General features: G+C 39.4%; 1 protein-coding gene across 1 annotated transcript; it reads left to right on the top strand.

The window, feature by feature from the left end:
• Positions 1 to 1,298: 1,298 nt before the first annotated feature.
• On the top strand, positions 1,299 to 23,207 carry farsb (phenylalanyl-tRNA synthetase subunit beta). The gene is given in 17 exon segments (NM_001292599.1): positions 1,299 to 1,389; positions 4,355 to 4,410; positions 4,857 to 5,011; positions 5,612 to 5,684; positions 6,036 to 6,151; positions 6,563 to 6,713; positions 6,871 to 6,979; positions 7,453 to 7,523; positions 7,644 to 7,705; positions 8,161 to 8,212; positions 9,217 to 9,278; positions 9,369 to 9,576; positions 9,817 to 9,897; positions 10,515 to 10,607; positions 11,630 to 11,747; positions 13,951 to 14,103; positions 22,937 to 23,207. Coding segments are annotated over 17 exon segments (1,770 nt in total). The 5' UTR covers positions 1,299 to 1,331; the 3' UTR covers positions 23,089 to 23,207.
• The last annotated feature ends 1,255 nt before the right edge of the window (positions 23,208 to 24,462 follow it).

Genomic DNA, 24,462 nt, shown 5'->3' with positions numbered 1-24,462 from the left:
GCCCGCTGAGCTGGGAATGGATTCCTTTACCGTCGATGCGACAACAACTTGCATTTACATAAGCGCCCTTCACGCGGGGGTTGGGGTGGGGGGGGAATCTGGGAGCGCTTGACGGGGCGGAGTCTGACCCTGAGCCAGCGGGAGAGGGAATATTATTAGGATATGAATTATAATATTGTCAATAATACTATGATTAACGTGAAGGGATTTTGGTGGGGGGGGTGGTTTCGCCATCTGTCTGTGCGTCCTGTAGCTCAGTGGTTAGAGCACTCGCTTTGCGAGAGACCCGAGTTCATTTCCAGGCAGAGGGCGAAACCTTGGGCAAGTTTCCTTACTCCACACAGAGCCTAATAATAATCCCTCCAAAACCAAAAACAATAATAAATCGGCCATTTTCAATCCACGACTGTTTGTGGGACATTGCTGTGCGCCATTGGCCGCCGCGTTCGCCCCCAAATGCACCGTCAATCCACTTGACAGTGTGTTCTGTGAAGCGCTTCGGGACGTCTCGGAGACGTGAAAAGCGCTCTATCAAATAATAATAATAATAATCCTTGCATTTGATATAGCGCTTTTCACGTCGGGAGGACGTCCCAAAGCGCTTCACAGAACACACTGTAAAGTGAATTGACTGTATATTTGTGGGCGAACGCGGCAGCCAATTGTGCACAGCAATGTCCCACAAACAGTCGTAGATTGAAAATGACCAATTTATTATTGTTTTTGTTTTGGAGGATTATTATTAGGCTCTGTGTGGAGTAAGGAAACTTGCCCGAGGTTTCGCCCTCTGCCTGGAATTGAACTCAGGTCTCTCACTTGCAAAGCGAGTACTCTAACCACTGAGCTACAGGACTCCACTGGGGAGGAGGATTACAAATGCGAGGATTATTATAAAATTATTATTATTATTGCTAATATGATCTCTGGGCGGTGGCCCTGACTGTACTTCCTGAAGTCAGAGCCACACAGGAGCCACGTGGGCAGTAATGTGTGTGTGAGTGTGTGTGTGTGTGGGGGGGGTGTGGGGTCTTGATGTGAAGCAACATTTCTCAAGTGTATCCTTTTCCCGTGTAGTAGCCCTTCAATGAGCCCGAATGGATGGCCAAAAAAATCACATTATGATCGCCACATATATAAATATATCTAAAAAAAAATTCTGGGGCAGAGAAGGCGCTGCGCAAAGTGCATATTTTTTTAAAAAATAATATATATATACACGAGTTTTGGGGGAAAAAAACCCGAAGCAGTCAGGAGCCGCCAGGACAGCTGTGGGGGGGGGGGGGGGGGGGGGGGGGGCTGTGCGCGGGGTCTCTCCCCCTCTGGTCTGAGCAATGCCGACTGTCAGTGTGAGACGGGAGTTGTTATTCCAGGCTCTGGGCCGCAGCCACAGTGAGTCACTCACTCACTCGCTCACTCACTCATCCGCTCGCTCAGTCACTCACTCATCCACTCACTCAGTCACTCACTCATCCACTCACTCAGTCACTCCCTCATCCGCTCGCTCAGTCACTCACTCAGTCACTCATCCACTCACTCAGTCACTCCCTCCCTCATCCACTCGCTCACTCACTCACTCACTCACTCCCTCCTTCATCCACTCGCTCACTCACCCATCCGCTCACTCACTCATCCACTCACTCACTCACTCCCTCATCCACTCACTCACTCACTCATCCACTCGCTCACTCACTCACTCATCCACTCACTCATCCGCTCACTCACTCACTCACTCACTCACTCATCCACTCACTCACTCATCCACTCACTCACTCATCCACTCACTCACTCACTCATCCACTCACTCACTCACTCATTCATAAATCTGCCTCAGTTCCCGGAAGGCGCGGCTTTCTCCTCCGTTAGTGACACAAATCGGCAACAATGTGTCGGTTTGGCGGCTCCTGAAGGTGTAACAGTGTCTGAGCTGCCGACTCCCCCCCACTGCCCCCTCCCCCCCCACTGCCCCTCCCCACACTGCCCCCTCCGCCCCCACTGCCCCCCCCACTGCCCCCTCCCCCCACTGCCCCCCCCACTGCCCCCCCCACTGCCCCCTCCCCACACTGCCCCCTCCCCCCACACTGCCCCCTCCCCCCCACTGCCCCCTCCCCACACTGCCCCCTCCGCCCCCACTGCCCCCCCACTGCCCCCTCCCCCCACTGCCCCCCCACTGCCCCCACACTGCCCCTCCCCCCCACTGCCCCCTCCCCACACTGCCCCCTCCCCCCACTGCCCCCTCCCCCCCACTGCCCCCTCCCCCACTGCCCCCTCCCCCCCACTGCCCCCCCACTGCCCCCCCCCACTGCCCCCCCCCCCCCACTGCCCCCCCCCCACTGCCCCCTCCCCCCCACTGCCCCCCCCCACTGCCCCCCCCTGCCCCCCCCCCACTGCCCCCCGACTGCCCCCCCCACTGCCCCCTCCCCAGCCCCTCCCGGCCGGGGGTGGGGGGGGGTGTGAGGCTGGGGGCGAGGGGGTGAGGCTGGGATGTGGGGGAGGAGGGAGGGGTTGAGGCTGGGGGGGGTAGTGAGGCTGGGGGGTGTGGGGGTGTGAAGCTGGGGGAGGGAGGGAGGCTGTGGAGGGAGGGGGTGAGGCTGGGGTGGGGGTGAGGGTGGGGGGGTGAGGCTGGGGTGGGGGGGGTGAGGGTGGGGGAGGGAGGGAGGCTGTGGAGGGGGGGGTTGAGGCTGGGGTGGGGGGGTGAGGCTGGGGTGGGGGGGTGAGGCTGGGGTGGGGGGTGAGGCTGGGGGGAGGTGAGGCTGGGGTGGGGGGGGTGAGGCTGGGTGGGGGGGGGTGAGGCTGGGGTGGGAGGGGGTGAGGCTGGGGTGGGAGGGGGTGAGGCTGGGGTGGGGGGGGTGAGGCTGGTGTGGGGGGGGGGTGAGGCTGGGGGGCATGAGGGGTGGGATTCATCCCGTGTTTATTTCGCTGTTCCTGTGTCCTGTCCCTGATGACCTGTGGGCTCCTCAGAGGGCAGAGATGGTGCTTATTGCATCATACAGTACACTATCTCTCTCTCTCTCTTCCTCCCTCCCTCCCTCCCCCCCCCCCGCTCTGCGCACTATGTATTGCTGTGCTGCCTATTCCCAAGTTATTGAGCTTGTAGTGGATTTGCTAACGTCAGGGAGATGACAGGACTTGAGAACCTTTCATCAAACGGGATGAAGTGGCTTTTTTTAAAAAAAAATCCAGTTGATGATTGCGTTCGGTTTCACACGTGACAGTAGTTTCGTTTCTAAACCATAACAAGCGATTCCTCATTGACCTGATATATAGTCACTCACTTTATTGTCGATCCTGTTCACAACGTTGAGACGCCTTCCTAACATAATAATAATCCTTGCATTTGATATAGTGCTTTTCACGATTTCTAGACGTCTCAAAGCGCTTCACAGAATATACTGTAAAGTGAATTGACTGTATATTTGTGAGCGGAACGCGGCAGCCAATTGCGCACAGCGGTGTCCCACAGGCAGTTGTGGTTTGAAGTGACCAAATTATTATTGTTTATTTCATGAGGGATTATTATTAGGCTCTGTGTGGAGTAAGGAAACTCGCCCAAGGTTTCGAACCCAGGTTTCTCGCTTGCAAGGCGAGTGCTCTAACCGCTGAGCTACAGGACTCCACTATGAACATGAAATCCACTATGTTAAATGCAAGCGTTATACACGATTAAAGATAGAAATGGGAATCTAGTATTTTCGAACGATCAGGCGAGAGAAACGTATGGTATTCATTTTCTTGGATTGAGATGTATTAATTACCATAACGGTATCAGAATTATGGTGGATGCAGCATAAGGTTATTAGCAAGTGAGGGTTGCATTTGATATCGTGTCTTATGATGGCATTGAAACATCTCTGCCGGCCCGGACTTCGGTTTAATGCCTCATCTGACAACGCACCTCCGGCCATTCAGTGCTCCCCTCAGCACTGTACTGGTGTGTCAGCCTGGACTGTCATTTCAAAGTCTTGACGTGGGGAGCGAACCTTCTGACGCGGAGGCAAGATTGCTGTTAACTGAACCACTTGCGGGAGTGAGTGGAGGATGTAATCGTGAGGATTTTTTAAAAAAAAAAAAATGGATTTTCACAATGGAACAGGGAATGGTTAAGAGAAGACTTAACAAAAGTGATAAGAATTGAGAGGGTAAATAGCAAAACATTATTATATCTGCTGGTGATGGAACATGGCGAGAGGAGGCATAAATGTCAGATCATTATAAGGAGCATTATGAGTGATTTAGAAGAATTTTAACAAATGCCCAATGGAGATTGTATAGGGACACTTCATGAAAATTGCTTTACGTAGAGATATAGTTTCTATAAGAGCGTCTCAACAGCTGATGTGTTTTGTTATCCCTACAGCTGATGAAGAATTTGATGAACTCTGCTTTGAGTTCGGTCTGGAGCTTGATGAAGTGGTAAGGTTCCACATTATTATGGTTGCATAAATATTGCAAGGCGCTAAAAGTTCTTTCCAATATCACGCGAAATCTGTTTTGCCCAAAGATTGCGTTTTCCGTTTAAAAATGTAATGGCCGTTAACCTTAAAAGGCACGTTTAATTTAACTGCGTAGATACCGCGTTTATTGTTGGATATACATCAGTGTAGTAAGTCATCAAAGAGAATGTTATTGCTAAGATATGACGATGATGAGGTGCTTTAGTATCTCATTGTGTTGGATTTCAGGTGTTCAATGTGCTATGCCATGGGGTAGCAATTATCTGTGTTCGCATAACGGGAAACATTTAGTGAAGAAATTCTTCGTCTAAACCTACAGATTTGTAACCAAAAAAGGTTTCTTTAAAAAAGAACTTGAAATCGAAATTAGAAATTGATGGTGAAATATTGGTCCTGTTTTGGCAGACAACTGAAAAGGACATCATAAGCAGAGAGCAGGGAGATGGAAAAGCAGACGGAGCATCTGATATAGTCTTGTATAAGATTGATGTTCCTGCTAATCGCTATGATCTCTTATGCCTGGAAGGACTGGTACGTGGACTGCAGGTCTTTAAGGAGAGGTAAGCTCACTTTTTTTTTAAAGTTTTAAAACAAAAATAGATGTTTAATATTTTGGTATTCAATATATTTATGTTGTCGGGTTATTTATTGGTTATTTTGTATTTCTATTTAGTGCCATTGTAAAAAAAGAAACATTGTGATCTCCAAATCTGTAAACTTCTTCTGTAAATTTTTTGCAGGTGTTTCTTCACAAAACGCAGGAGACCTAATAACCTTTTAAGGAAATGTTTTATTTCTTCTCATGAGCTAACCTGCCTCAATAGGAATGATAGAGAGATATGAGTCAATTAATTATGCTCTTAGGTCTCCAATGGAGATAGGACGTAATAATACAGAGCAGCAGAGTAGATAGAGTTCTGAAATCTGTATGATTTGATTCCTTTATTCAAAATAATGATATGATCATTTATTTAAAAGTGCGTTTGTGACATCTAGCAGTGGAAAGTCTATCCTGCACACAATTGGTGGCAATATTGGAGGCGTTTGGACTCAATAGCTTTCAATTACATAACCTGTTGCTGAAATTATTGATATGTTACAATAACCGTTGCTCTTGATTGTGTAGTGTTGTTCATGGTGTTTCTCATGTTCACATGCAGAATTGAAGCCCCAAAATACACAAGAGTGGGACCACTGAATGGGGAGATGCAGAAACTGATAATAACAGAAGAGGTAAGAAAAGGGATTCTGTATTTAGAAAATAGTTTTCTCTCTAACTGTGTCTACAATACACGGTCATTTGATATTTTAAGGGGCTGATTGCATTTAGTAAATGCATTTCAGCACAGTAACATTTGTTTGATAACATCACCCACTCATGGTTCTGTCAAATCTTGGAGGCAGTGTTCGTGCCCTCTCTCAGAAGCTAAAAGAACTGAAACAGATGACGTAATTTTTCTTTGATAAACCGAATTGATGGAGGTGAATCTCTCCCCTTTGTTCACCTCCCCCCACCCCCAACATACCATCCACAATATAATAGACCAGTTTGCGTGTTTCACAATGTTTCTCTTTGCTTCATAGACTGCACAGGTGCGTCCGCATGCAGTAGCAGCCGTTCTGCGTAATATCAAGTTTACTAAGGATCGCTATGACAGTTTCATTGAGCTGCAAGAAAAGCTGCATCAAAACATCTGCAGGTAAGATCATCTTTATTTTATGGCCACTGCCGTATGAATTGGACAGAAGCAAAACCACAAGCATTTTGAAGATTTAATTTGCTTGTTGTAACAACCTTTTGTCGTGTCAACATGGAAACCAAGACTAAGATTTGCTTTTAAAATTTCTCATCCACCCTCTGGAAATGCCTTTGGAACAGTTTCTCCATCGATGGGCAGTTTGGAAGTAATAAAGAACTTGCAGGTTGCTAAAGAACTTTTTGTTGTACCCCATCATGAAACATTGCATTCACACCACGCATTTTAAGTAATTAAAGAGTTAGGGCAACCCTTATATTGTGCACTTTTCTCTCAAATACTGAGTTAATTTCTCAATGGTTTTGTTGAACATACAATTGAAGAAAATCATGAATGTACATAATTCGTTTGTAGGAAACGAACTCTGGTTGCTATTGGTACCCATGATTTGGACACCATATCTGGACCCTTTACATATACAGCAAAACCACCCTCTGAGATTAAATTCAAACCATTAAATCAGTCGAAGGAATACACTGCTCTAGAACTTATGGATCTATACAAGGTAGGGATTTGTTTTATCCTAAATATTCTCTCTGAATTATAAACCTGTCACAAATGTAACATTGGATTTTGCTTTCACAATTCATTTGTTTATTTAACATTTGTTTATTCCCACCAAATTATAATCTTGAAACTCTATTAATTCGGTTTCTTTTCAGACTGATAGTCAACTTCGACATTACTTGCATATTATTGAAGACAAGCCAGTTTACCCAGTTATCTATGACAGCAATGGTGTGGTTCTCTCTATGCCCCCTATCATAAATGGTGAGTATAACATACAGTACTATCTACTGCTGTGGTTTTGAGGGTGCTATTTCCCATTAGATATGGCAAATTGCATTATAGACTAATTAATGGATGTTTAATTCATGAATACCCTACGGAAAGCAGAAAAGTATCGACTTGATGAACTATGGAGATAAAAAAATCCACATTCTACTATTCCATAGATTATTCAATCTATCACACTCAATCAATCTAATAGTTATATAATAATAATAATAGCTGTATCATCGTAGCATTTAAGTTCTGATGAAAATAAATTCTTGTTAAAAATATTTTCCTAATTGGAAAGGAAAGTAAGAAAGCGAATGTTGGCACCAGAAGTAGAACGACTAGATGTTCAGCAGACTGTTTTAACTGGGATAACGCAGTATTTTTATATCGTCTCCACTGTGTATTTATAGTAACTGGGATAAGGATATATTGACCTTTTTTAATGCCTTTGATTATGCTAGGAGACCACAGTAAAATAACACTGAACACTCAGAATGTTTTCATTGAATGTACTGCAACTGATCGTACTAAAGTAAGTGCAGCAATGTTTTTACAGCTTTATGAACTTTCAGACATGTGTTTGTATTATATTTGATTTCATTAGTGTTTTTGTCAAACTGAATTAAATGAAGTGCTTTGTTTCTTGCGACAGGCAAAAGTAGTCCTTGACACAATTGTCACAATGTTCAGTGAATATTGTGAGAAACCGTTTACGTAAGTACTTCCAAAAATATTTTGATATCACTTTACTAAAAGACTTAGAGTTGCAGGCTTATGTTCTTGGTAACTTCAATTCTGTAAAATCTCCCTTTATTGCTTCTATTAATGCTCTTTCAGAATAAGAGCTTATGTTTCTGACGATGATGTTAAACATCTGGCAGGTAAATGTGATTAATATAAAAGATGAGAAACACTTTCGTACCCATTATTTCTATTATTTTTGTTAGAATATGATTATAATTTCCATCTGACATTTTGTTCATCAGCAAGAAAATTGCACACATTTTCTTCTGATTGATGAAGAGTTGACATTGTTTTACTTTCAGTGTTACAAGTATATATAAATTGGTTATGCCGGTGGAATTTTACATTTCAAATACAATTAAAACCATTAACATTATACCTGAAATTGCCAAATGCCACTAATTATTGGTGAATCTGTCTTGCAGTGTTGAGGCAGCTCAAATTATTTATCCCAACGAGGAAACAATCATCTATCCAGTAAGTACCAATGTTCACATATCGCCTTTCATTGAGCGACTAGTGTATTATATATCTATTAATGGACAGTTTCACAACCAATCTATGCCTTAGAAATAGCCTTGGTCATAATTATCTTTTGTCACCAGTTACAGATAATGGGAGAACTTAGGCTCCCCCATTTCTCTACTCAAAGTTCCTCATGGCGTCAAGGAAAAGCACAATAAATTGACAGAAACATTCGGTAATAGGATAATGTTTCAGCAGTACAACAATTAATTAGTTCAAATCAAAAAGAGAGAAGTTAAAACATTGAGTTCACATATTTAATATATATGTTGCTGGAAGTAGTTTTCTGCCAAAGAGGGTTTAACTTAAGGTTAATGGCAATAGATTTCCTTATTTAAGCCTATTGGGATAGCTCTGTATGAAGAATATTAAACAAAATATTGTGTTCGTACTCTGACAGTGCAATCAGTGTGCTTCAAAAACCACCTCCTCATGGGGTTCACAGCAGCCAACTCCAGCCCTTTTGAATTATGCTGCTCAACTCTGTTTATATACTGTATTTTTCATGGCAAGTCATTGTAGAAAGCACAGTATAAAACTGTGTATTAAAATATGAATTGAGCCCAGATAGTTACAATTACACTGATTCTTCAGTGTGCTGTAATCTGATTCAGTATGTGGTATACACAAGGGCATATTAGTAGAGTGATATAGTGATCCTGGAAGCTGTCAGCAGGAGAACCCCACCACATAGTCCTTAACCTGAGTCTAGATTGTGTGACAGGACTGGGTCGGATGCAGCATTTCAAGAAGATTCAGGCTTTTCTTATGGTTGACGTCTCTGATTTTTTTTATTGAAACCTCAACTTTAAAATAGTTTACTTTGTACGTGTAATGGTCACTGAAATATATGTTTGCTTGTATTAGAAATCACTCAGTGTTTAAAATTGCTTTGTTGATGGTTTGCAATAACATTTGTTTTGTTTTAATAGTACTTGTTTTGTTTTCTCTTGTAGGAGATGGCTTACAGAAAGGAAATAATGAATACAGATTTGATTAATAAACAAGTAGGAATAAAGTAAGTCTTTGAAAGATTATTATTGTTTAAATGTTTTGGGTTTTAAGAATGCCTAGGTTGTTTACAATTACATTTTGATTTCACTTTCAGCGAAACACCTGAATCTGTCGCTAAGTTGTTGACTCGGATGTACTTGAAGTCCAAGGTGATAGGGAATGGAACACAAATAGAAATTGAAATCCCTCCCACAAGAGCAGATGTCATCCATGCGTGTGATATTGTAGAAGATGCAGCAATAGCCTATGGTTACAATAACATCCAGATGACCATTCCAAAAACCTATACTATTGCCGATCAGGTCAGAGAATAGCATCTTGGTTGTTGCTTACGCTGCTGCTAAACTGGTGCAAATTAATTACAGGTTGTGCTCGTAAACTTTAATGTACATGTTAAGAAGGTAAGTGTCATGATCCTTGTTGACAAAAGCACATTATTTAAGGTGAAATGCTAACCTGAATAGATGTTGGTGCTGTTGAGTCTCTATTTCTCGCTCTCTCTTTCTCTTTGGTCTGTTAACAAATGCCACTTTCACTCTTAGCTTCCAATAAACAAGCTCTCCGAGTTGCTGAGGCAAGACATGGCTGCTGGTGGATTCACTGAGGCATTGACTTTTGCCCTGGTAAGTCCCTGGGAAATGGTAATAATACAAATGAAATCCACTTCACTTTTAAAATAAAAACATTGAATTCATAGAATTGTAATTTTATTCAGTGAGTTAAAAGAAAGCGTTCAACAGGAAGATGTACCAGTGATTTATATGCTAACTTGTTAGGAAATTAGTTAAATGTTAATATTGGTGGCAGGAATTCTATGTGGTGATCGTTTTTTTTCTAAGTTAAATTGTTCTTTACGTCGAGTGGCCTAACGTAATTTTGGGACAGGAATCCTATAGATCCAGTTCAAATGAAATATTTTGGAACTTTTTTAAAATGTCAGTAATAAAAAATTATAGTAGAAATCTTTCTCTAAAAATGAGTGGCATTGTAATTAATGTGTAATTTTGTTTGCTTTGAAATTACATTGTTGAATTTACTACTGAATTCAAGGAAATTTTCTTTGAAATCTGAACGTGGTGTTTTTGCTACATTTGAGAAAATATCCCGTTTGACAACTCTGAGCTAAAATTTGGATCCCAGAAGGCAAAATAGTTTATTTTTGTGTGAAGTGATTTTACGCTGTGCCTTCTGTTTAGCCATTATGCGGTGAGTATACATATTATTGTCTTTGTTACTTCAGTGTTCTCGCGAAGATATCGCAGACCGACTCTGCAAAGATATAGCGGTAACGAGGGCAGTACATATTGCCAACCCCAAAACAGCCGAATTCCAGGTATGTGTGGAAATCAATTAAATTTGTTGAAAAGTTTTAAGTCCATATCTTCTTCCAGCTTTTTGAAGAAATACTTGTGTACAATTATTTTTTTTAAAAAAGTTTCTTATTGATTTATTAACCTGCTTTATTACCAGACGATAGATTTCCAGTGAACTGTTTATTTTTAAAGCGCCCACCTGCCTTGATTTTTGAGTCTGCGCTGTCATGTTTTAACGGCTTGCCAGAAGATCCAAAAGGTGTTTTAAGTTTTAAATAAAGCCTCACAGTGAATTGCTCTGGAGGTTTTCCCACCTGGAGTTCTTAGAAGGGCCACACGGTGGCATCACTGCCTCATTTTGTAAACTTCCTTCATTCAGTGCTGCCGAGAATTCAGTTCTCCAGGAACGTCACAATTTCAAATGCTCCAAAAAAAACAAATGTCACGAAAATACAGGCGTACAGAGTGACATGCAGTGTGATTAATAATCGGTCAGAATGAATGTTTGCACGTTAAAAAGCCTTCAGATGATTCCAGTATACAATATCTGTGACTTATGAATATTGCACTGGTAATGTTTTGACTCAGATATTAGAAAAGGGATCAAAATGTTCATAATACTATTGAAGATAAATATTAGCCTTAGCAACAGCCTTGGTATTGCCTTATATGCCCAAACTAAAGTTATCTTCCAGATGGGAATTTTTTTTATATCCCACATAAAGTCTATCCTCTAATATTTGCTGATGCTGCTCAATAAAGATAATTGCACAAGGCATTTATTTTAGCGGGCAATCATGAAAACTCTGCTATCACTGGTGATGGTTCTTCAACCAGTCCATATTTCAGACCAAGGACGAAATCCAGTCATGCTGATGATAGAATCCTAAAATGTTACTGCACAGCATACACCTTTGCTGGGTTTTGTGAAAAAACTATTAATTTATACATACTCCACTGCCCTTTTCCCACATCCTTTTATGAATACACTATTTTAATAGTTGTTTAATAATGCTTAATAGTTTCTACGTGACTCTTCTAGGTCGCTCGCACTACACTTCTGTCTGGTCTGCTGAAGACAATTGCAGCCAATAGGAAGATGCCACTGCCACTTAAGTTGTTCGAAATCTCAGATGTGGTATTGAAAGATTCCTCTAAAGGTATTGACTGGGAATATTTTGTTACATTTACTTGCCTGTTATAATTTAAACATGTTGCATTGTATTTATTATGCACTAACATGAAAATCAAAAGTAGCTTGATCTATCAAAAATAAGAGCGCATATGTAGTCAGATAACTTTGCATTTTACTATACATATCAATGAAGTACAACTTGTGAATATTGAATCCTGCATCTTCTGTAAATGTATCATTTTTATCAAAAGCGTTTATATTTGCTTAAAAAAATCATTTGGTTATCGGTAAGTATGTTTAAAATGTTTCTTTTTAAAACCTGAGTTAGTTATCAATATCACTCTCTTGAATAGCTGCAGTGAAGATGAATGTAATAAATTCGATACTAAGCATGAGAAACCTAGATTGTCTTCTTTATCTTTCATATTGGATAGTGCTGAATAAATAGCAAATTCATAGGTTGCCTCATATCCTGTCAGAGGTCAGAAATAGAACAACATACTTGTGTGGTACATATTCAGTTAATTGTGCAGCCACAGATCTCCTTAAACATCTTAAGTAAATATGATTTGCTATTTTAAGCCACAAAAAATTCTTTCCTGATATTGCAATAATATTTTGATTTAATTGCTTGAAACTACAAGGGTATAAGATCAGTATTTTATCTGGTGCTCATTCTGTGACCATAGGATTCATTTTGTTCTCAAATTGTAGTGCTTTTGTTAAGTGCAAAAATAGTTGTTCAAGAAGCAGAGACAGATTATACCCATCATAAAGTATAGGGCAATCTTATTAAATCCTACAAGAGCACGGATTCAGTTTTCCCTGTGGACAACAGCAACGACTTGCATTTATATAGCGCCATTCACACAGGGTTGCATCTCGATGGACCCACGATTAGTGGAAGTGCAGCTTCCATGCTAAAAAAATGACCTGCCTGCAGTTTGCCAGGTACCACTGACGTCACTTTCTGTGTATCCAGCAGAATTAATGTCACTGTGTGCAGGAAATTCTGCTGCTTAGTGCTATAATAGAGTTAGTCTGGATTTCAACTTTCTTTTGCCAGTTACATTTTGGGCGTGAGGAAGGATTCCCTGTTTACTGCGGTGTTGAGTTCACACACACACACACACGTGTCTATTTTTTTCTATGATAGAATACATATAAAAGAAGCATAAATATAGTAGAATGAAACACTAACAAATTTGAAAGTGAAAAGGATCACCAGATTATCCAATAGCCTCTGTCATCTTGGTCCTGTTTCCTAACCTGATTTGTCTACTTTCATCTGAATCTACTACAAGTTGCTCGTTGCTCTCTTCTTAATTCCTGAGTCAGGAATCGAGTGATTTCCTTCCTTTTAATTGAGTCAGTTTTGACTGGACTTAGCAGCAGTCTGTTTGGTGAGTTGTTATATGAACAAGTTCACAACAACTTGTGTTTATATAGCAACCTTCACACAGGTCGTGTCTTGGAGAGCTTAAAGTTAAAGCTAAAATGTGCTTCGTTTGTTTTCCGGCTGATAATCATATGTTTTGATTTATTCGAGCCAGCCTTTCTCCATTCTACTCATTATTTTAAAAACTTGAATTCTGTTTCATTTTTTTCTCCAAACTAGGGAATTTACACAATAATTGGCATCCAAAACAATTATTAAACACAGTTGTTGTTTGAGTTGGTACTAATGGTGAATATTATTAAATTTGCTTCTTTGTTTTTTTCCCCCTCCCCCCCATTACAAGTAAATTATGTTGTTTTCTTACTGATTTCTCCCTGGCACTGAACTTCTAGACCTCTATCCTCTTTCCGAAGCCCCCCCCAAGAATGCATGTCTCTCTGCTTCTTTGTTCTTTGAGGTTTTTTTTGTGTAGCTCTGTGATGTGCGATTTAATTCGCTGAACTCCCTCTCGTTCCATGATGCCAGTCTCTCCTGCATTTCCATCGTAACTCTTTTCAATCTTAAATGATCCAAGCTGTTTGCATTGCTTTCTTGACAGTTTCCTGAGCTTCAGCAAGAACTTGCCTCGGAGCACATTTAGAGTTACCTCAAACATTTGCTGTAACTGTAATGCATACCTTACTCTAATGTAGATGATAGTTGCCTCCTGTGTTCTTTCTGACGAAGGGGACAAGTACACGCATCTCCTTTTTTTAAAAAAAACGTTCAAATTACTATTAAGGGAAAACCAATTATGCAGGCGCTTAAAACTTTTAATTTATTGAAATAGATGTTGGTGTGAGGAACAGCAGACGCCTCTGTGCTGTGTACTACAACAAGAATCCTGGCTTTGAGGTGATCCATGGCCTGTTGGACCGTATAATGCAGCTTCTTGAAGTGAAACCAGGGAAAAAGAACGGATACTATATTCAGGCAGCAGAAGGTGAGGCCGCGTACTGCATGTTGCCTGGTTTTATTCAATGCTTGGAATGTTTGCTGTTCCACAACAGTTAAGAAGAAGTCCATTGTTAGGCTGTTATTCGGGATCACTTCATATTACATTACACTCTCGATTATCTGCCTTAATATTGTGGACCGCCCCCACCCGCGGGGCATCATTGAAATTGTCAACAGCGACTATTTTTTAAAAAAAAAATGATGATATGCCAAATTGCAATGAAATTGCTTATTAAAATAGATATCCGCATAGCAAGAAAATCGCGACTCTTAAAAACATTTACAACCGAACTTCAGCTGTAACTCAGTCGTGTTCATATAAAAATAACCAGATTTATGCAGAAAAATGGAGATGTGTTTTGAAAATGGGAGGAGGAGGAAAAGTATACAATATTGCGTGTGGCTTCCCATCGACCATTCTGTCCCGGTGCTATTTAATGATATCTGTAATGCCTCGTGCGTTAAGTATACATGAGGGAATATAGCGAATGGAGCTAAATCTGAGAAGGGGATAAGGAAGGTGGAGACTCGTGTGGAGCACAAACACTGGCAGACTAGTTGGGGGTGAATGGAACCATTCTGTAACAGTCTAGGCAAACTCTATGTGAAAGTACTTTACTACTTGAATTTAGGCCTCAAAATTCAACACTCAAGGGAGATTAATAGCACAGTATAAAATATTGTTGTGCATAAGTCTGGTGGTTTGTGAGCTCAACAGCCAATTAACCTCCATGTTATGTTCATGTGTAATTCAATAAAAGATCATTGTAAGCCATTGCAACATGGGGATCACATGATGGTTGGTGCTCAAGATCCCCATCAGCCTGACAAATATGAAGAGGTATCAACTTCCACACAGAGATCATTAGTGTTTTGATTAACACATCAAGCAGGAAGCTTGTGGATTGGAAGCCAAGGGAGTAGGTTGACTTGAGAGCCAGGCCTGGGAGTTGACTAATTATTTACTTTTCCTATTAAACTGGATAATGGGGACATGGTCTATTGCAGTTCCATTGTGTTTTGATATATCTCTCGCCAAAGCCTGTATTCTTATTTCCGGGAATTTGTGCGTATAATTTTGGAATATCTCAAGCAAATCCATATTCACTGTACCCGGTGATAAGGTACTCTGTAAGTTAACTCCTTAAGTGCAGGATGGCATTTTTCAATCATGTGATTTTTCCTATGATTTAGAGATTGCAGTACATTCCTGAATAATGTGGTCTAATTCGAACCTAATTATTTTATAACACAATGAACAGAATAATATGGTAATAGAGAAATGTTTTTAAACCCCATATTCTTTTCTGAAAATTGTGTAACTGTTTGCAAGTGTTTGTTTTGGCCTTCTGACCTTAACCACTTCCAAAAACTTTCTGTTATATGTCAGTATATTTCATCTTTAACTGGAAATCAATCTGTTCAGGAGCAAATTAGGTTTGCTGTTAATGCGTTAGGAGCCTGAAAGAAGCAGGTCATATGCAGAATGTAATCTCAAGAGAGATTTCTTTTTCCCTTAGCAACTAGTGTGCTTAGCATCTTGATGTGTGCTGCCTAATGTTTTAATATAATAGGATAGTTGTACTTTGGAGAAAATTTTTTAAAACTTTACGAGTCTAAAGTACCTTTTTTTATGAATAACAACAATTTGAATTTATGTAGCGCTTTTCATTTCAGGAGGATTTCTTAAAGCAATTCACCCCCCCCCCCCCCCACACACACACCGATATATCACATCACACACACACAGATATATCACATCAAACACACACATACATACATAGAATAAGAGTAAATCTACAAATCGTGGAGTACTGTAGCTCAGTGTTTAGAGCACTTGCTTTGCAAGCGAGAGACCTGAGTTCAATTCCCGGCAGAGGGCGAAACCTTGGGCAACTTTCCTTACTCCACACAGAGCCTAATAATAATCCCTCCAGAAAACCAAAAACAATAATAAATTGGTCATTTTCAATCTACGACTGTTTGTGGGACATTGCTGTGCGCAATTCGCTGCCGCGTCGTTCGCCCACAAATATACAGTCAATTCACTTTACAGTGTGTTCTGTGAAGCGCTTTGGGATGTCCTCCCGACGTGAAAAGCGCTATATCAAATGCAAGGATTATTTAGGATTATTTAAAGCATGTTTTCAAACAATACTTGATTTAACTGGTCTCTTCTTCCATCTCCACATAAGGCTAAACATATTGTACAGCAGAGAATTGTTTTGCTCAATATGATCTGCAGGTCAATTATGGAAGGTATCCAGGAATCAGTCCATGATATTGTCTTGTTAGTAGCTGGGATCAGCTAAAGCCTTGAGCAAAGTAACTAGGTTTAGAAAGTGGCGTTTGGTTAGATATTTGCAAGTCTGTCAATTCAGTATTTTAGTGTTAAATAGAATGCAACTCAGTGGAATAAAGTTTGCCTCCAAATTTTTAAGACATATACCAATACATCTTCAAAGATAGCCATTAATGGACTCCAGTGTCAGATGAGTTAACGTGTCTGATATTACAGCAAAACAAAGTCATTATTAATGAGCACAAAAAGGATCTAAAAAGATTGTATATTGTCTGTCAGATCCCGAAGACAACCAAACATAAGAATGTAACAAGTGGTCATGTGGAAAAAGTGCAAGAAGAATTTTAAATTTAACAGAAAACAAATAATTCAGGAAATCCAGGGTCACTAGCTTCTCCTTTCCCGTTGTTCTCACATAGAGGTACTTGCTCAACGACCATGTAGGGAATTCCTCAAATGGCAGATAAAAGTAGTTTCAGTATAAAGTGCTGTTGATCTAGTTTGTATTGACTGAAAATGTAAGCAGAACAAGATTGGGAATGTGATTATACAGCGTATTACTTTGCAAGACTTTGAATGGAAATTGAAGCAGGAAATAGTAGGCTGATTGTTTAATTTGCCAAATCTGAATGTTTGTTCCACCCTTTTGATGACATATAGAATATTCAATTTCAATAGTAATTTGATTGGGCAACCTTTATTAGTTTTTTCCAATTTCTAGACTGAGTAATGTTTGTTCGAATAAGGAAAACTATTCCATTTGAAAAGTATGCGTGCTATTTCTGAGTAAGCCCTCTTTTCCTATCAGGTTATAGCATTGATCAAGCAACACGTTATCATGATCACCTCTCCTAGTTGCATGATTATGAAGTACTTTTAAGGAAAACAAATACATTTTGTCAAACAATATTTGGTATTACGTTCAAGGCTATAACATACCCCCAGGGTTTCAATGATTGAAACACCTGAGCTCTGCTCCTATGTTTTACACAGGCACCGAAACCCCTTAAATGTGCCTTCAACTTAATAACAAGTGTCCAAACTCTAAGATATTCTCTATAACGTGCACACATAATTTCTCGGTAATAAACTATGCTAATTTATTGATGGATCATATTTGCAGTGTCCAACTGTATGTTGCAGGTCACTGAAGTGAACCTGTGCATTTTCAACAGCTAATTACAGAGCTATCCAATGTATTACCTGTCCTTGAGCACGATTGGTGAAACATTAGTGTACAGTCACCGCAGGTTTTGTGCCCTTGTCATCAGAACCTTTTGTAAGTGTAGACATTCATGGCTGACTGCTTTATTATTAGTACTGTTACTGAAGTAGAAAGTTGTTGCCAAGTATATTTTCATTTTAATTTATACAAGAAGTAACTAAACAGTGTTTGGTGGAGGAAGAGAAACTTAACAGTTAGTATCCCTTCAGATCAGTTGTTATTGTATTAAAAATATTTATTAAACGTGCAAAAAGTAAAATATGAATCTGAAAAATGTGTAGTTTGTGGTCTGGATAGATAATCTGGAAGTGACATTTTAAGACCCCAAAATATTCCAATTTTAAGTAGAGCTCTAATAGAGCTTTGTAGCAGTGTTGGGAAGATGGAAGCTGTTTATATATTTATTTATTTGCAGCATTCATCTCTTTTTATTTCCATTCTTAATTCAACATTTCAATTCACTCCACGGTTTAATTAAATCCTGTACTTTGGAATAAAGGTGAAACGTCGAGTATTTGTCCCGAGAAAAGAGAAGCACTCTGGGATTGTATTTTTTTTTTTTTAAACGAGATTGGAAAAAAATATTTAAATACTTATGGTGGTTAAACTTGCGATCATGGCATTTCTGCATTCTGAGGCTTGGTATTGAGTGTCTTGCCTTTGTCTAACTTCAGTTTGAGCATCCTTGACAGATCACTGAAAGCAATGAGTTTGGGAAGGGCATTCCCAGTTACTTAAAATAGACCTCAATTAAATTAACAGCCAACACATTAGAATTGTTAGGTTACTACTCTCTGTTCATGGCAATCGATGAACATCTGCTGTAAATTATTTAACACTTTGGGGGGCTAGAGTTGCATTTGTTTTCTGCCTAAAAGGTATTGAGTTTTTTCAGTTAAAGCGTTGTAAATGATGATCGTACACTTCATAAATATCAAGTTTTATAAAGCTATTTTGCCATCTTTTTGTTTAGCCGAAATGTTCAGCATCCAACATTCTGCATCCATTTGTCCAGTTCCATCAGGCAAAATGAACGGGGCATATAGGACACAAACACGAGATGGCTTCATATCTAGAATCTGTGCCTAAAATGATATTATCTACACAAATGGAAACATTTACGAAGAGGTGCAAACATTAACCGTTACTGAATATTCAGAATTTTGTGTCCATCGCTAATCAGTATTATATTATCCACTATGTTTTGTAGGAAACAAAGTGTCATTACCCAATTAATGTTCGCCATCTCAATATCACGTACGGACGATGTTTTGCAAATCTTCTGGCATGCAAAACACCTTTTTTCCCCCCATAACACCGCTAAGTTGTGACCCTTGTAACCTCTGAAGGGAAAACCTTTGGGGGTGTACAGATGATTGGAAATAGGGGTGAAATTGTTGAGTGCCATTTGCCTTTTTTGGAGATTTATGTGAAAAATGATCCTCTCTGAGACTATTTTGAAATGGGTCGGAGATGCTGTAGGTGGCTATTCAGAGTCGAATGTATCATCAGGAGATTCAGTGATCCTGTTAAGATTTAGATACGGAACAGAAGCATTAGTAAAAAGGTGGAACGGAGCTGACAGTGGATGAGTCAGACGTCTGGTCCAGTTACAGTCTCCTGGGAGTGGACAGGAGAGGTAGTGAGTGCATTACATGTCGAGTGCAGAAGTGTAATGGCATAATAATAGAATTACCATTCATTGAGTAGAATCGTCGAGATTTTTCTTTTGGAGAATAAGCAAAGATCATTTGAGGCACAGCGTAGCACGATATTAAAAGGTTGGAAATCGCTCACTAGATTTTTAAAGATTATTTTGGTCAGGATGGGGCAGTGGCGAGGAATTCCTGATGGGTTCGCTCAGCGGGTCAGCCTTTTTTAAGTTAAAAAAAAAAGGGGTTTTCCAAGAAATGGTACATTCCACTTTGTAGTTGTATCACTCTAGTTCAAGTTGTTTGAGGTTGTGATTTCTTATTTGATACGGGAATGTAAATATTGAAAGCTAAAGCTCGACAAAACATCCCATGTCAAAATCATTAGCAGGCACACCAACACGCACATCTCGATAGCCATATTTAAATTAATCCATTGGTTTCACAAGATTATTTTGTGTGTTTCCCAATCTTTTTAAATGAACAATACAAATGTGGGCACTTTTGCTTATGCTGGGAAAGCAAGACTCTTGATCTTTTCTGCTGTAATCTTTTGCTGTAAAAATAAACCAGGGAGCAGGTCAAAGTTGTTGGATTTGACTGCAAACTCAAATATACTGTGATATGTTGATAACTGATTACTATTCATGAGGTTTTCTTATCTCCCTCTTTCATTCTCCCTTCCAAAGAGAAGTTAACTTAACTGAAAACTAGATTGTAGTGCTGTGATTTTTAATCCACATAAACAGAGGATCTGCACAAACAAGTTTTTTGAAAGTGTTACGTAATTGACGCCAGCTAAATGTACATCTCATGTTAGAAAAACATTCCAGTGACACAAATCACTTTCAACATTTGCAAGATTTCTGCTATTTAAATAGAAAATTAGGTTAGGATTTTTTTTCTCACCAATTTTTTCCCCATCTTTCTTGAAAATGTTTTACTCACTTTTTAAGAGTTCCAGGTTCATGGACATCAGTTGACTCCTTGATGCCCAGTTGTGTACTTGAGCCTTGACTGTATGTTTTGATGGGTATCACAGCCAACTCAATCCTGTCTTCATTTGACATCCTCGGAAGACACCAGTAGCAAGAGATAGGAACATTCAGGAACAAGAATGGCTTCACAGTTGTTTGCAGTATGTTGTGTGCAAATTGGATGCTGGGCTTGCCTACAAAATATTACACTCTTAAGTTATTATGAATAATATTAAACCCTGTGGAGCACTTCAGAACATCCTCCTGACTTGGAAGGTACTACATCAAATGCAAGGATTATTTTTATTATTTTAAGAAAATAACAAAGGTGATTTTGTTTCCTGTGTCCTTCATAACCCAAGTGCACTGAAACCAATTGATGTGCCTCTGGCCCTGGATATACTGCATATTTGTTATTGTTCCTATGTGGGTTCCACATTGAAATGATGCAATATTTTTTCACTGTCAAACAGAGCAAAATGAGTTTTCAACGAGAGTACATTATTTTGTATATTTACTGAGTGTGCGTCAATTAATACTTCATGCAGGACACCAAATGTAAAATATCTCACATTTCAGTGTTTGTGAAGGTAACATCCGTCTTTCCATCTTGTTCCTTCAGTTACCTGGTTCATCTGTTGTGATTCAGGCAAAGGCCTGGACAAGGAGATAGCTACAGGTGTTTTCCGGTGATGGGTTTATTGGTGGATGTAGCAGCAGTGTCTTTGTTCAGTTGTACTCTTTGATGTTTTTGTTGAGTGTGGATGCAGTATTTAAGTTAAAAGGATTAGACATACCACCTCAAACGCTTTACACCTGTGCAGTCCAAACACTAACTGAGGTCGTTCCTGCCACACACACAAGAAATTAAACCTTTGATTGGAAGAGCTGGACACTGAACTGCTCTTCCATATTTTGGCCAATTTGTAAAATAAAGCCTCTTTTTGAAGCCATTTTTCTATTAGTTCTTTTAGGGACTGCAGAAAAACAACTTTAAAGTTGAATCTGAATTGGACAGTTTGCCAATTTGGCAAATGAAAACTAAATGCTGAATGAGCCCAAACCCATCACTGCTTCCTGTTCAGTTGTTCAGCATTTTCTGGTTTTATTTGCATTTTGTTACTGTCTCCAGCTTCAAGAAAACTCAAACCATATTTTTTTTCAGGGCGTGAGTCTGCTAATGACTTAAGGGCAGAATAAGAGGCTAATCAATATGTTTTATCATGAAAAATTAATGATGTACTGAGTAATTAACATTTAACATTTTTACTGTATGCTGCAGAGAGTGAGTTTATTTTATGTGAGATGCCTGTCAGGAGACAACCAAGAAAACACAACCCTTATCAGAACAGTCTAGAAGATCTAGCAGCATTAGCAGGTTTTGCAATACATATACTGTATAATTTAAATGCTACGTGAATAGAAATCCAACAAGATCAAATAGGAAATATTAAATCAAATCTTAAACATTTGCAAGTTACCTTACAAACTTAAAAATATCCAAGCGTTTCTGAAACTTTTTTTTAAACACTATTACTTTTTTTTCTTTTCCCAGGAGAAATTATATAGATATTTTCCAGGTTGGGGGAGGGCGGGAAGTAGGAAACATCATGTTCGTTTGTCTTTCCCCCCCCCTCTCCCGGAAAATCTCACTTATGTGATATTTAAGATAGGCAAAGTTGGTATAGGTTATGGCAAATGAATCTCTGCCAACAAAATTTTGGTGACGTTTTTTGCTAATGCACTGGTCACAGTCTTAGCCATGATAACTTTAACCTTCTGTATTCAGCAAATGCAAGGATTTACTTTTCTTAAGTACTGTAAAGGCACAAAACACTTCTGCTGTTTTACATTTGATTTTAAAAATGACAGACACATTTTGGTAGCTGTAATGGTTAACAAGAAAAAGACAAAATATTTCTGTCTAGCTATAGTTATAAGTCAGGAGTACACTTTGCAGCTCTCAAAATGGACAAACTGTGTGCCATAGTGCATTTGAAATAAAATCCACGGATTAGTTCTGAGACTGAAAATACATACAGTTGGGGGGGAAAAAAGTGGCTGAAAATAAAAGATTTTAGAAAGTGAGCATTGTGAATAATAGATTATAAATAATGCCAGACATTGCCTCTAACCAGGTCAAACAGTAATTCACTCAGAAAATTAACCAGATCCTGACCATCTGAATGAAGGTTGTTTCTTAATGTGGAGGAGGCGTAATATGGGAAGAGATAAGGAAAATATCTAAATGCAACTTTTGAACACACAGAAAGGACCTACCGGGAAGCTGTGGATTTAAATTAGAAAGAGTTGACCTATTGTACACTGTTAGCTATTTGTAAGTGCAATCGTTGTTTAGTCATTTGGTGAAGAAAATGTGATGGTATTCTGTGCCTTTGATGGTTAATTATGTTGAAAACGTGATAAAGACTGGTTACACATTTGGATTATGAAAAAAAGGAATTTGGCCACTATCATCAAAGTGCGCCTCGGTTCTGACCAGTGAAAGACAATTATAAATTTTCATTTGGAGCCCTGGAAGATTTAATTAAAGGCGTTATCAGTTACCAGCTTCAGGCAGTGGGAGAGAACTGAATTCCATCTGCTGATTATAGAAGATGTTGAAGCACTGATGGTTTTTGTTCTGTTTCTTCCTTTTATAGATTCTACCTTCTTCCCGGGTCGATGTGCAGAGATCTTTGCTAAAGGTCAAAGTGTAGGCAAGCTGGGAGTTCTTCACCCTGATGTTATCACCAGATTTGAACTGACTATGCCCTGCTCCGCTCTCGAAATTGACATGGAGCCGTTTCTTTGAAGGATGAGACTGCTCTCCTGCTCCCTGAAGTTCTTATCACACTTTTCTGTCCTTCAGTCATTCTGCACAAAAAGCAGCTACTGACACTATTCCACTGTATAGATAAATATTTAATAAGGCAAAGAATCCTGTGTCTGCTTTGCGGTTAAATATGTCCTTAGTGTAATTTTGCCTGCGCGATTGAAACATGATCGTACATTCTTCAGTATAAACCAACCCAGTTTATCAATATACAATGCTGCAATTCAATCTTATTAATTCAATATATAAACCATGCAATATTTAAGATTGGAATGTTAAAATATTGAGACGAATTGGATGAGAAGTTTATTGGATATTGAAAAAATCCATATAAAACAGAAATTTTCACTAAGGAGAGAATAGAAAGAGCACGTGTAAATCATTTCAAATAGTGGCACAACACTATTTCAGGGATTCCCCTAATAAATGCTGTTTGAATGTATACTTAAGGGTATTCCGGATGCAAAATATGCCAGCTGGCAGGAGCTACTGTTATACATTAGTTTCTGGAAATGGTTTGAGTGCCCATTTTATGTCATACTGACCCATGTTAAAGGCCTAATAGTGAATGAAATATTCTGCTTCCTCCTTCGATTAGTGTTCTGCAATCTGATCCCAAATGGAATCCACAAATCTCTGAAAAGCTTGAGCTTCATTTTTAAGTGAAAAACATTTGTTTCCCCTCGAAGCTTCATTGAAGACTTGAATTCTGCTCTCATATTTAGGACATTCTAGATGTAATGACAATATATTACACAGAGGGTACTTAACACTTAGAATAGCTTGTATATACAGAGGCTGATAGTGAGGGCTGTTTAAAGGGGTCATCTGCACAATTTTTGACACAAAGAGAATTTGGGGCTATGTGATACAGCGAGGATAATATTTTAAAATGTACCTAGAATGCAGTCACCTGACTTAAACCATTACACACACACAATGTGTTTGCCCTTCATAAATCTCTCAGGCACATTATTTTAGGGATCAGTTTGGATACTGAAATTAAAGAGATGTGAGTTGGGGTGTCACATTTGGCTAAGACGCTAACCCATTCCCATGGTGTTGTGAAGAGTACTTCTTATTTCCGATCTGCCTATTTTTCATGACAGTTAAATCTATAATGTACTAAGTTTCTAGCTAGAAATTTACAGAAGAAATTTAAATTACATCCTCTCTCGGGTTTGGATCTCACTGTACACAAAATTGCAATCAGCTCTGCTGCACATCACTGAGAAATAAGCATCTTATAAAATGTTGTCTTCTATAGCATTTTTAAAAAATTTGGCATGAACAGTTTGCTTTTAGTAAATGTCTTAATGATTGTGGCTCAAGAAGTTTCCTTATGTCATCTCT

This window comes from Callorhinchus milii, unplaced genomic scaffold, assembly GCF_018977255.1.
Source record: "Callorhinchus milii isolate IMCB2004 unplaced genomic scaffold, IMCB_Cmil_1.0 Scaffold11, whole genome shotgun sequence".
Taxonomy (NCBI): domain Eukaryota; kingdom Metazoa; phylum Chordata; class Chondrichthyes; order Chimaeriformes; family Callorhinchidae; genus Callorhinchus; species Callorhinchus milii.
This window is presented reverse-complemented; position numbering and strand designations above follow the sequence as displayed.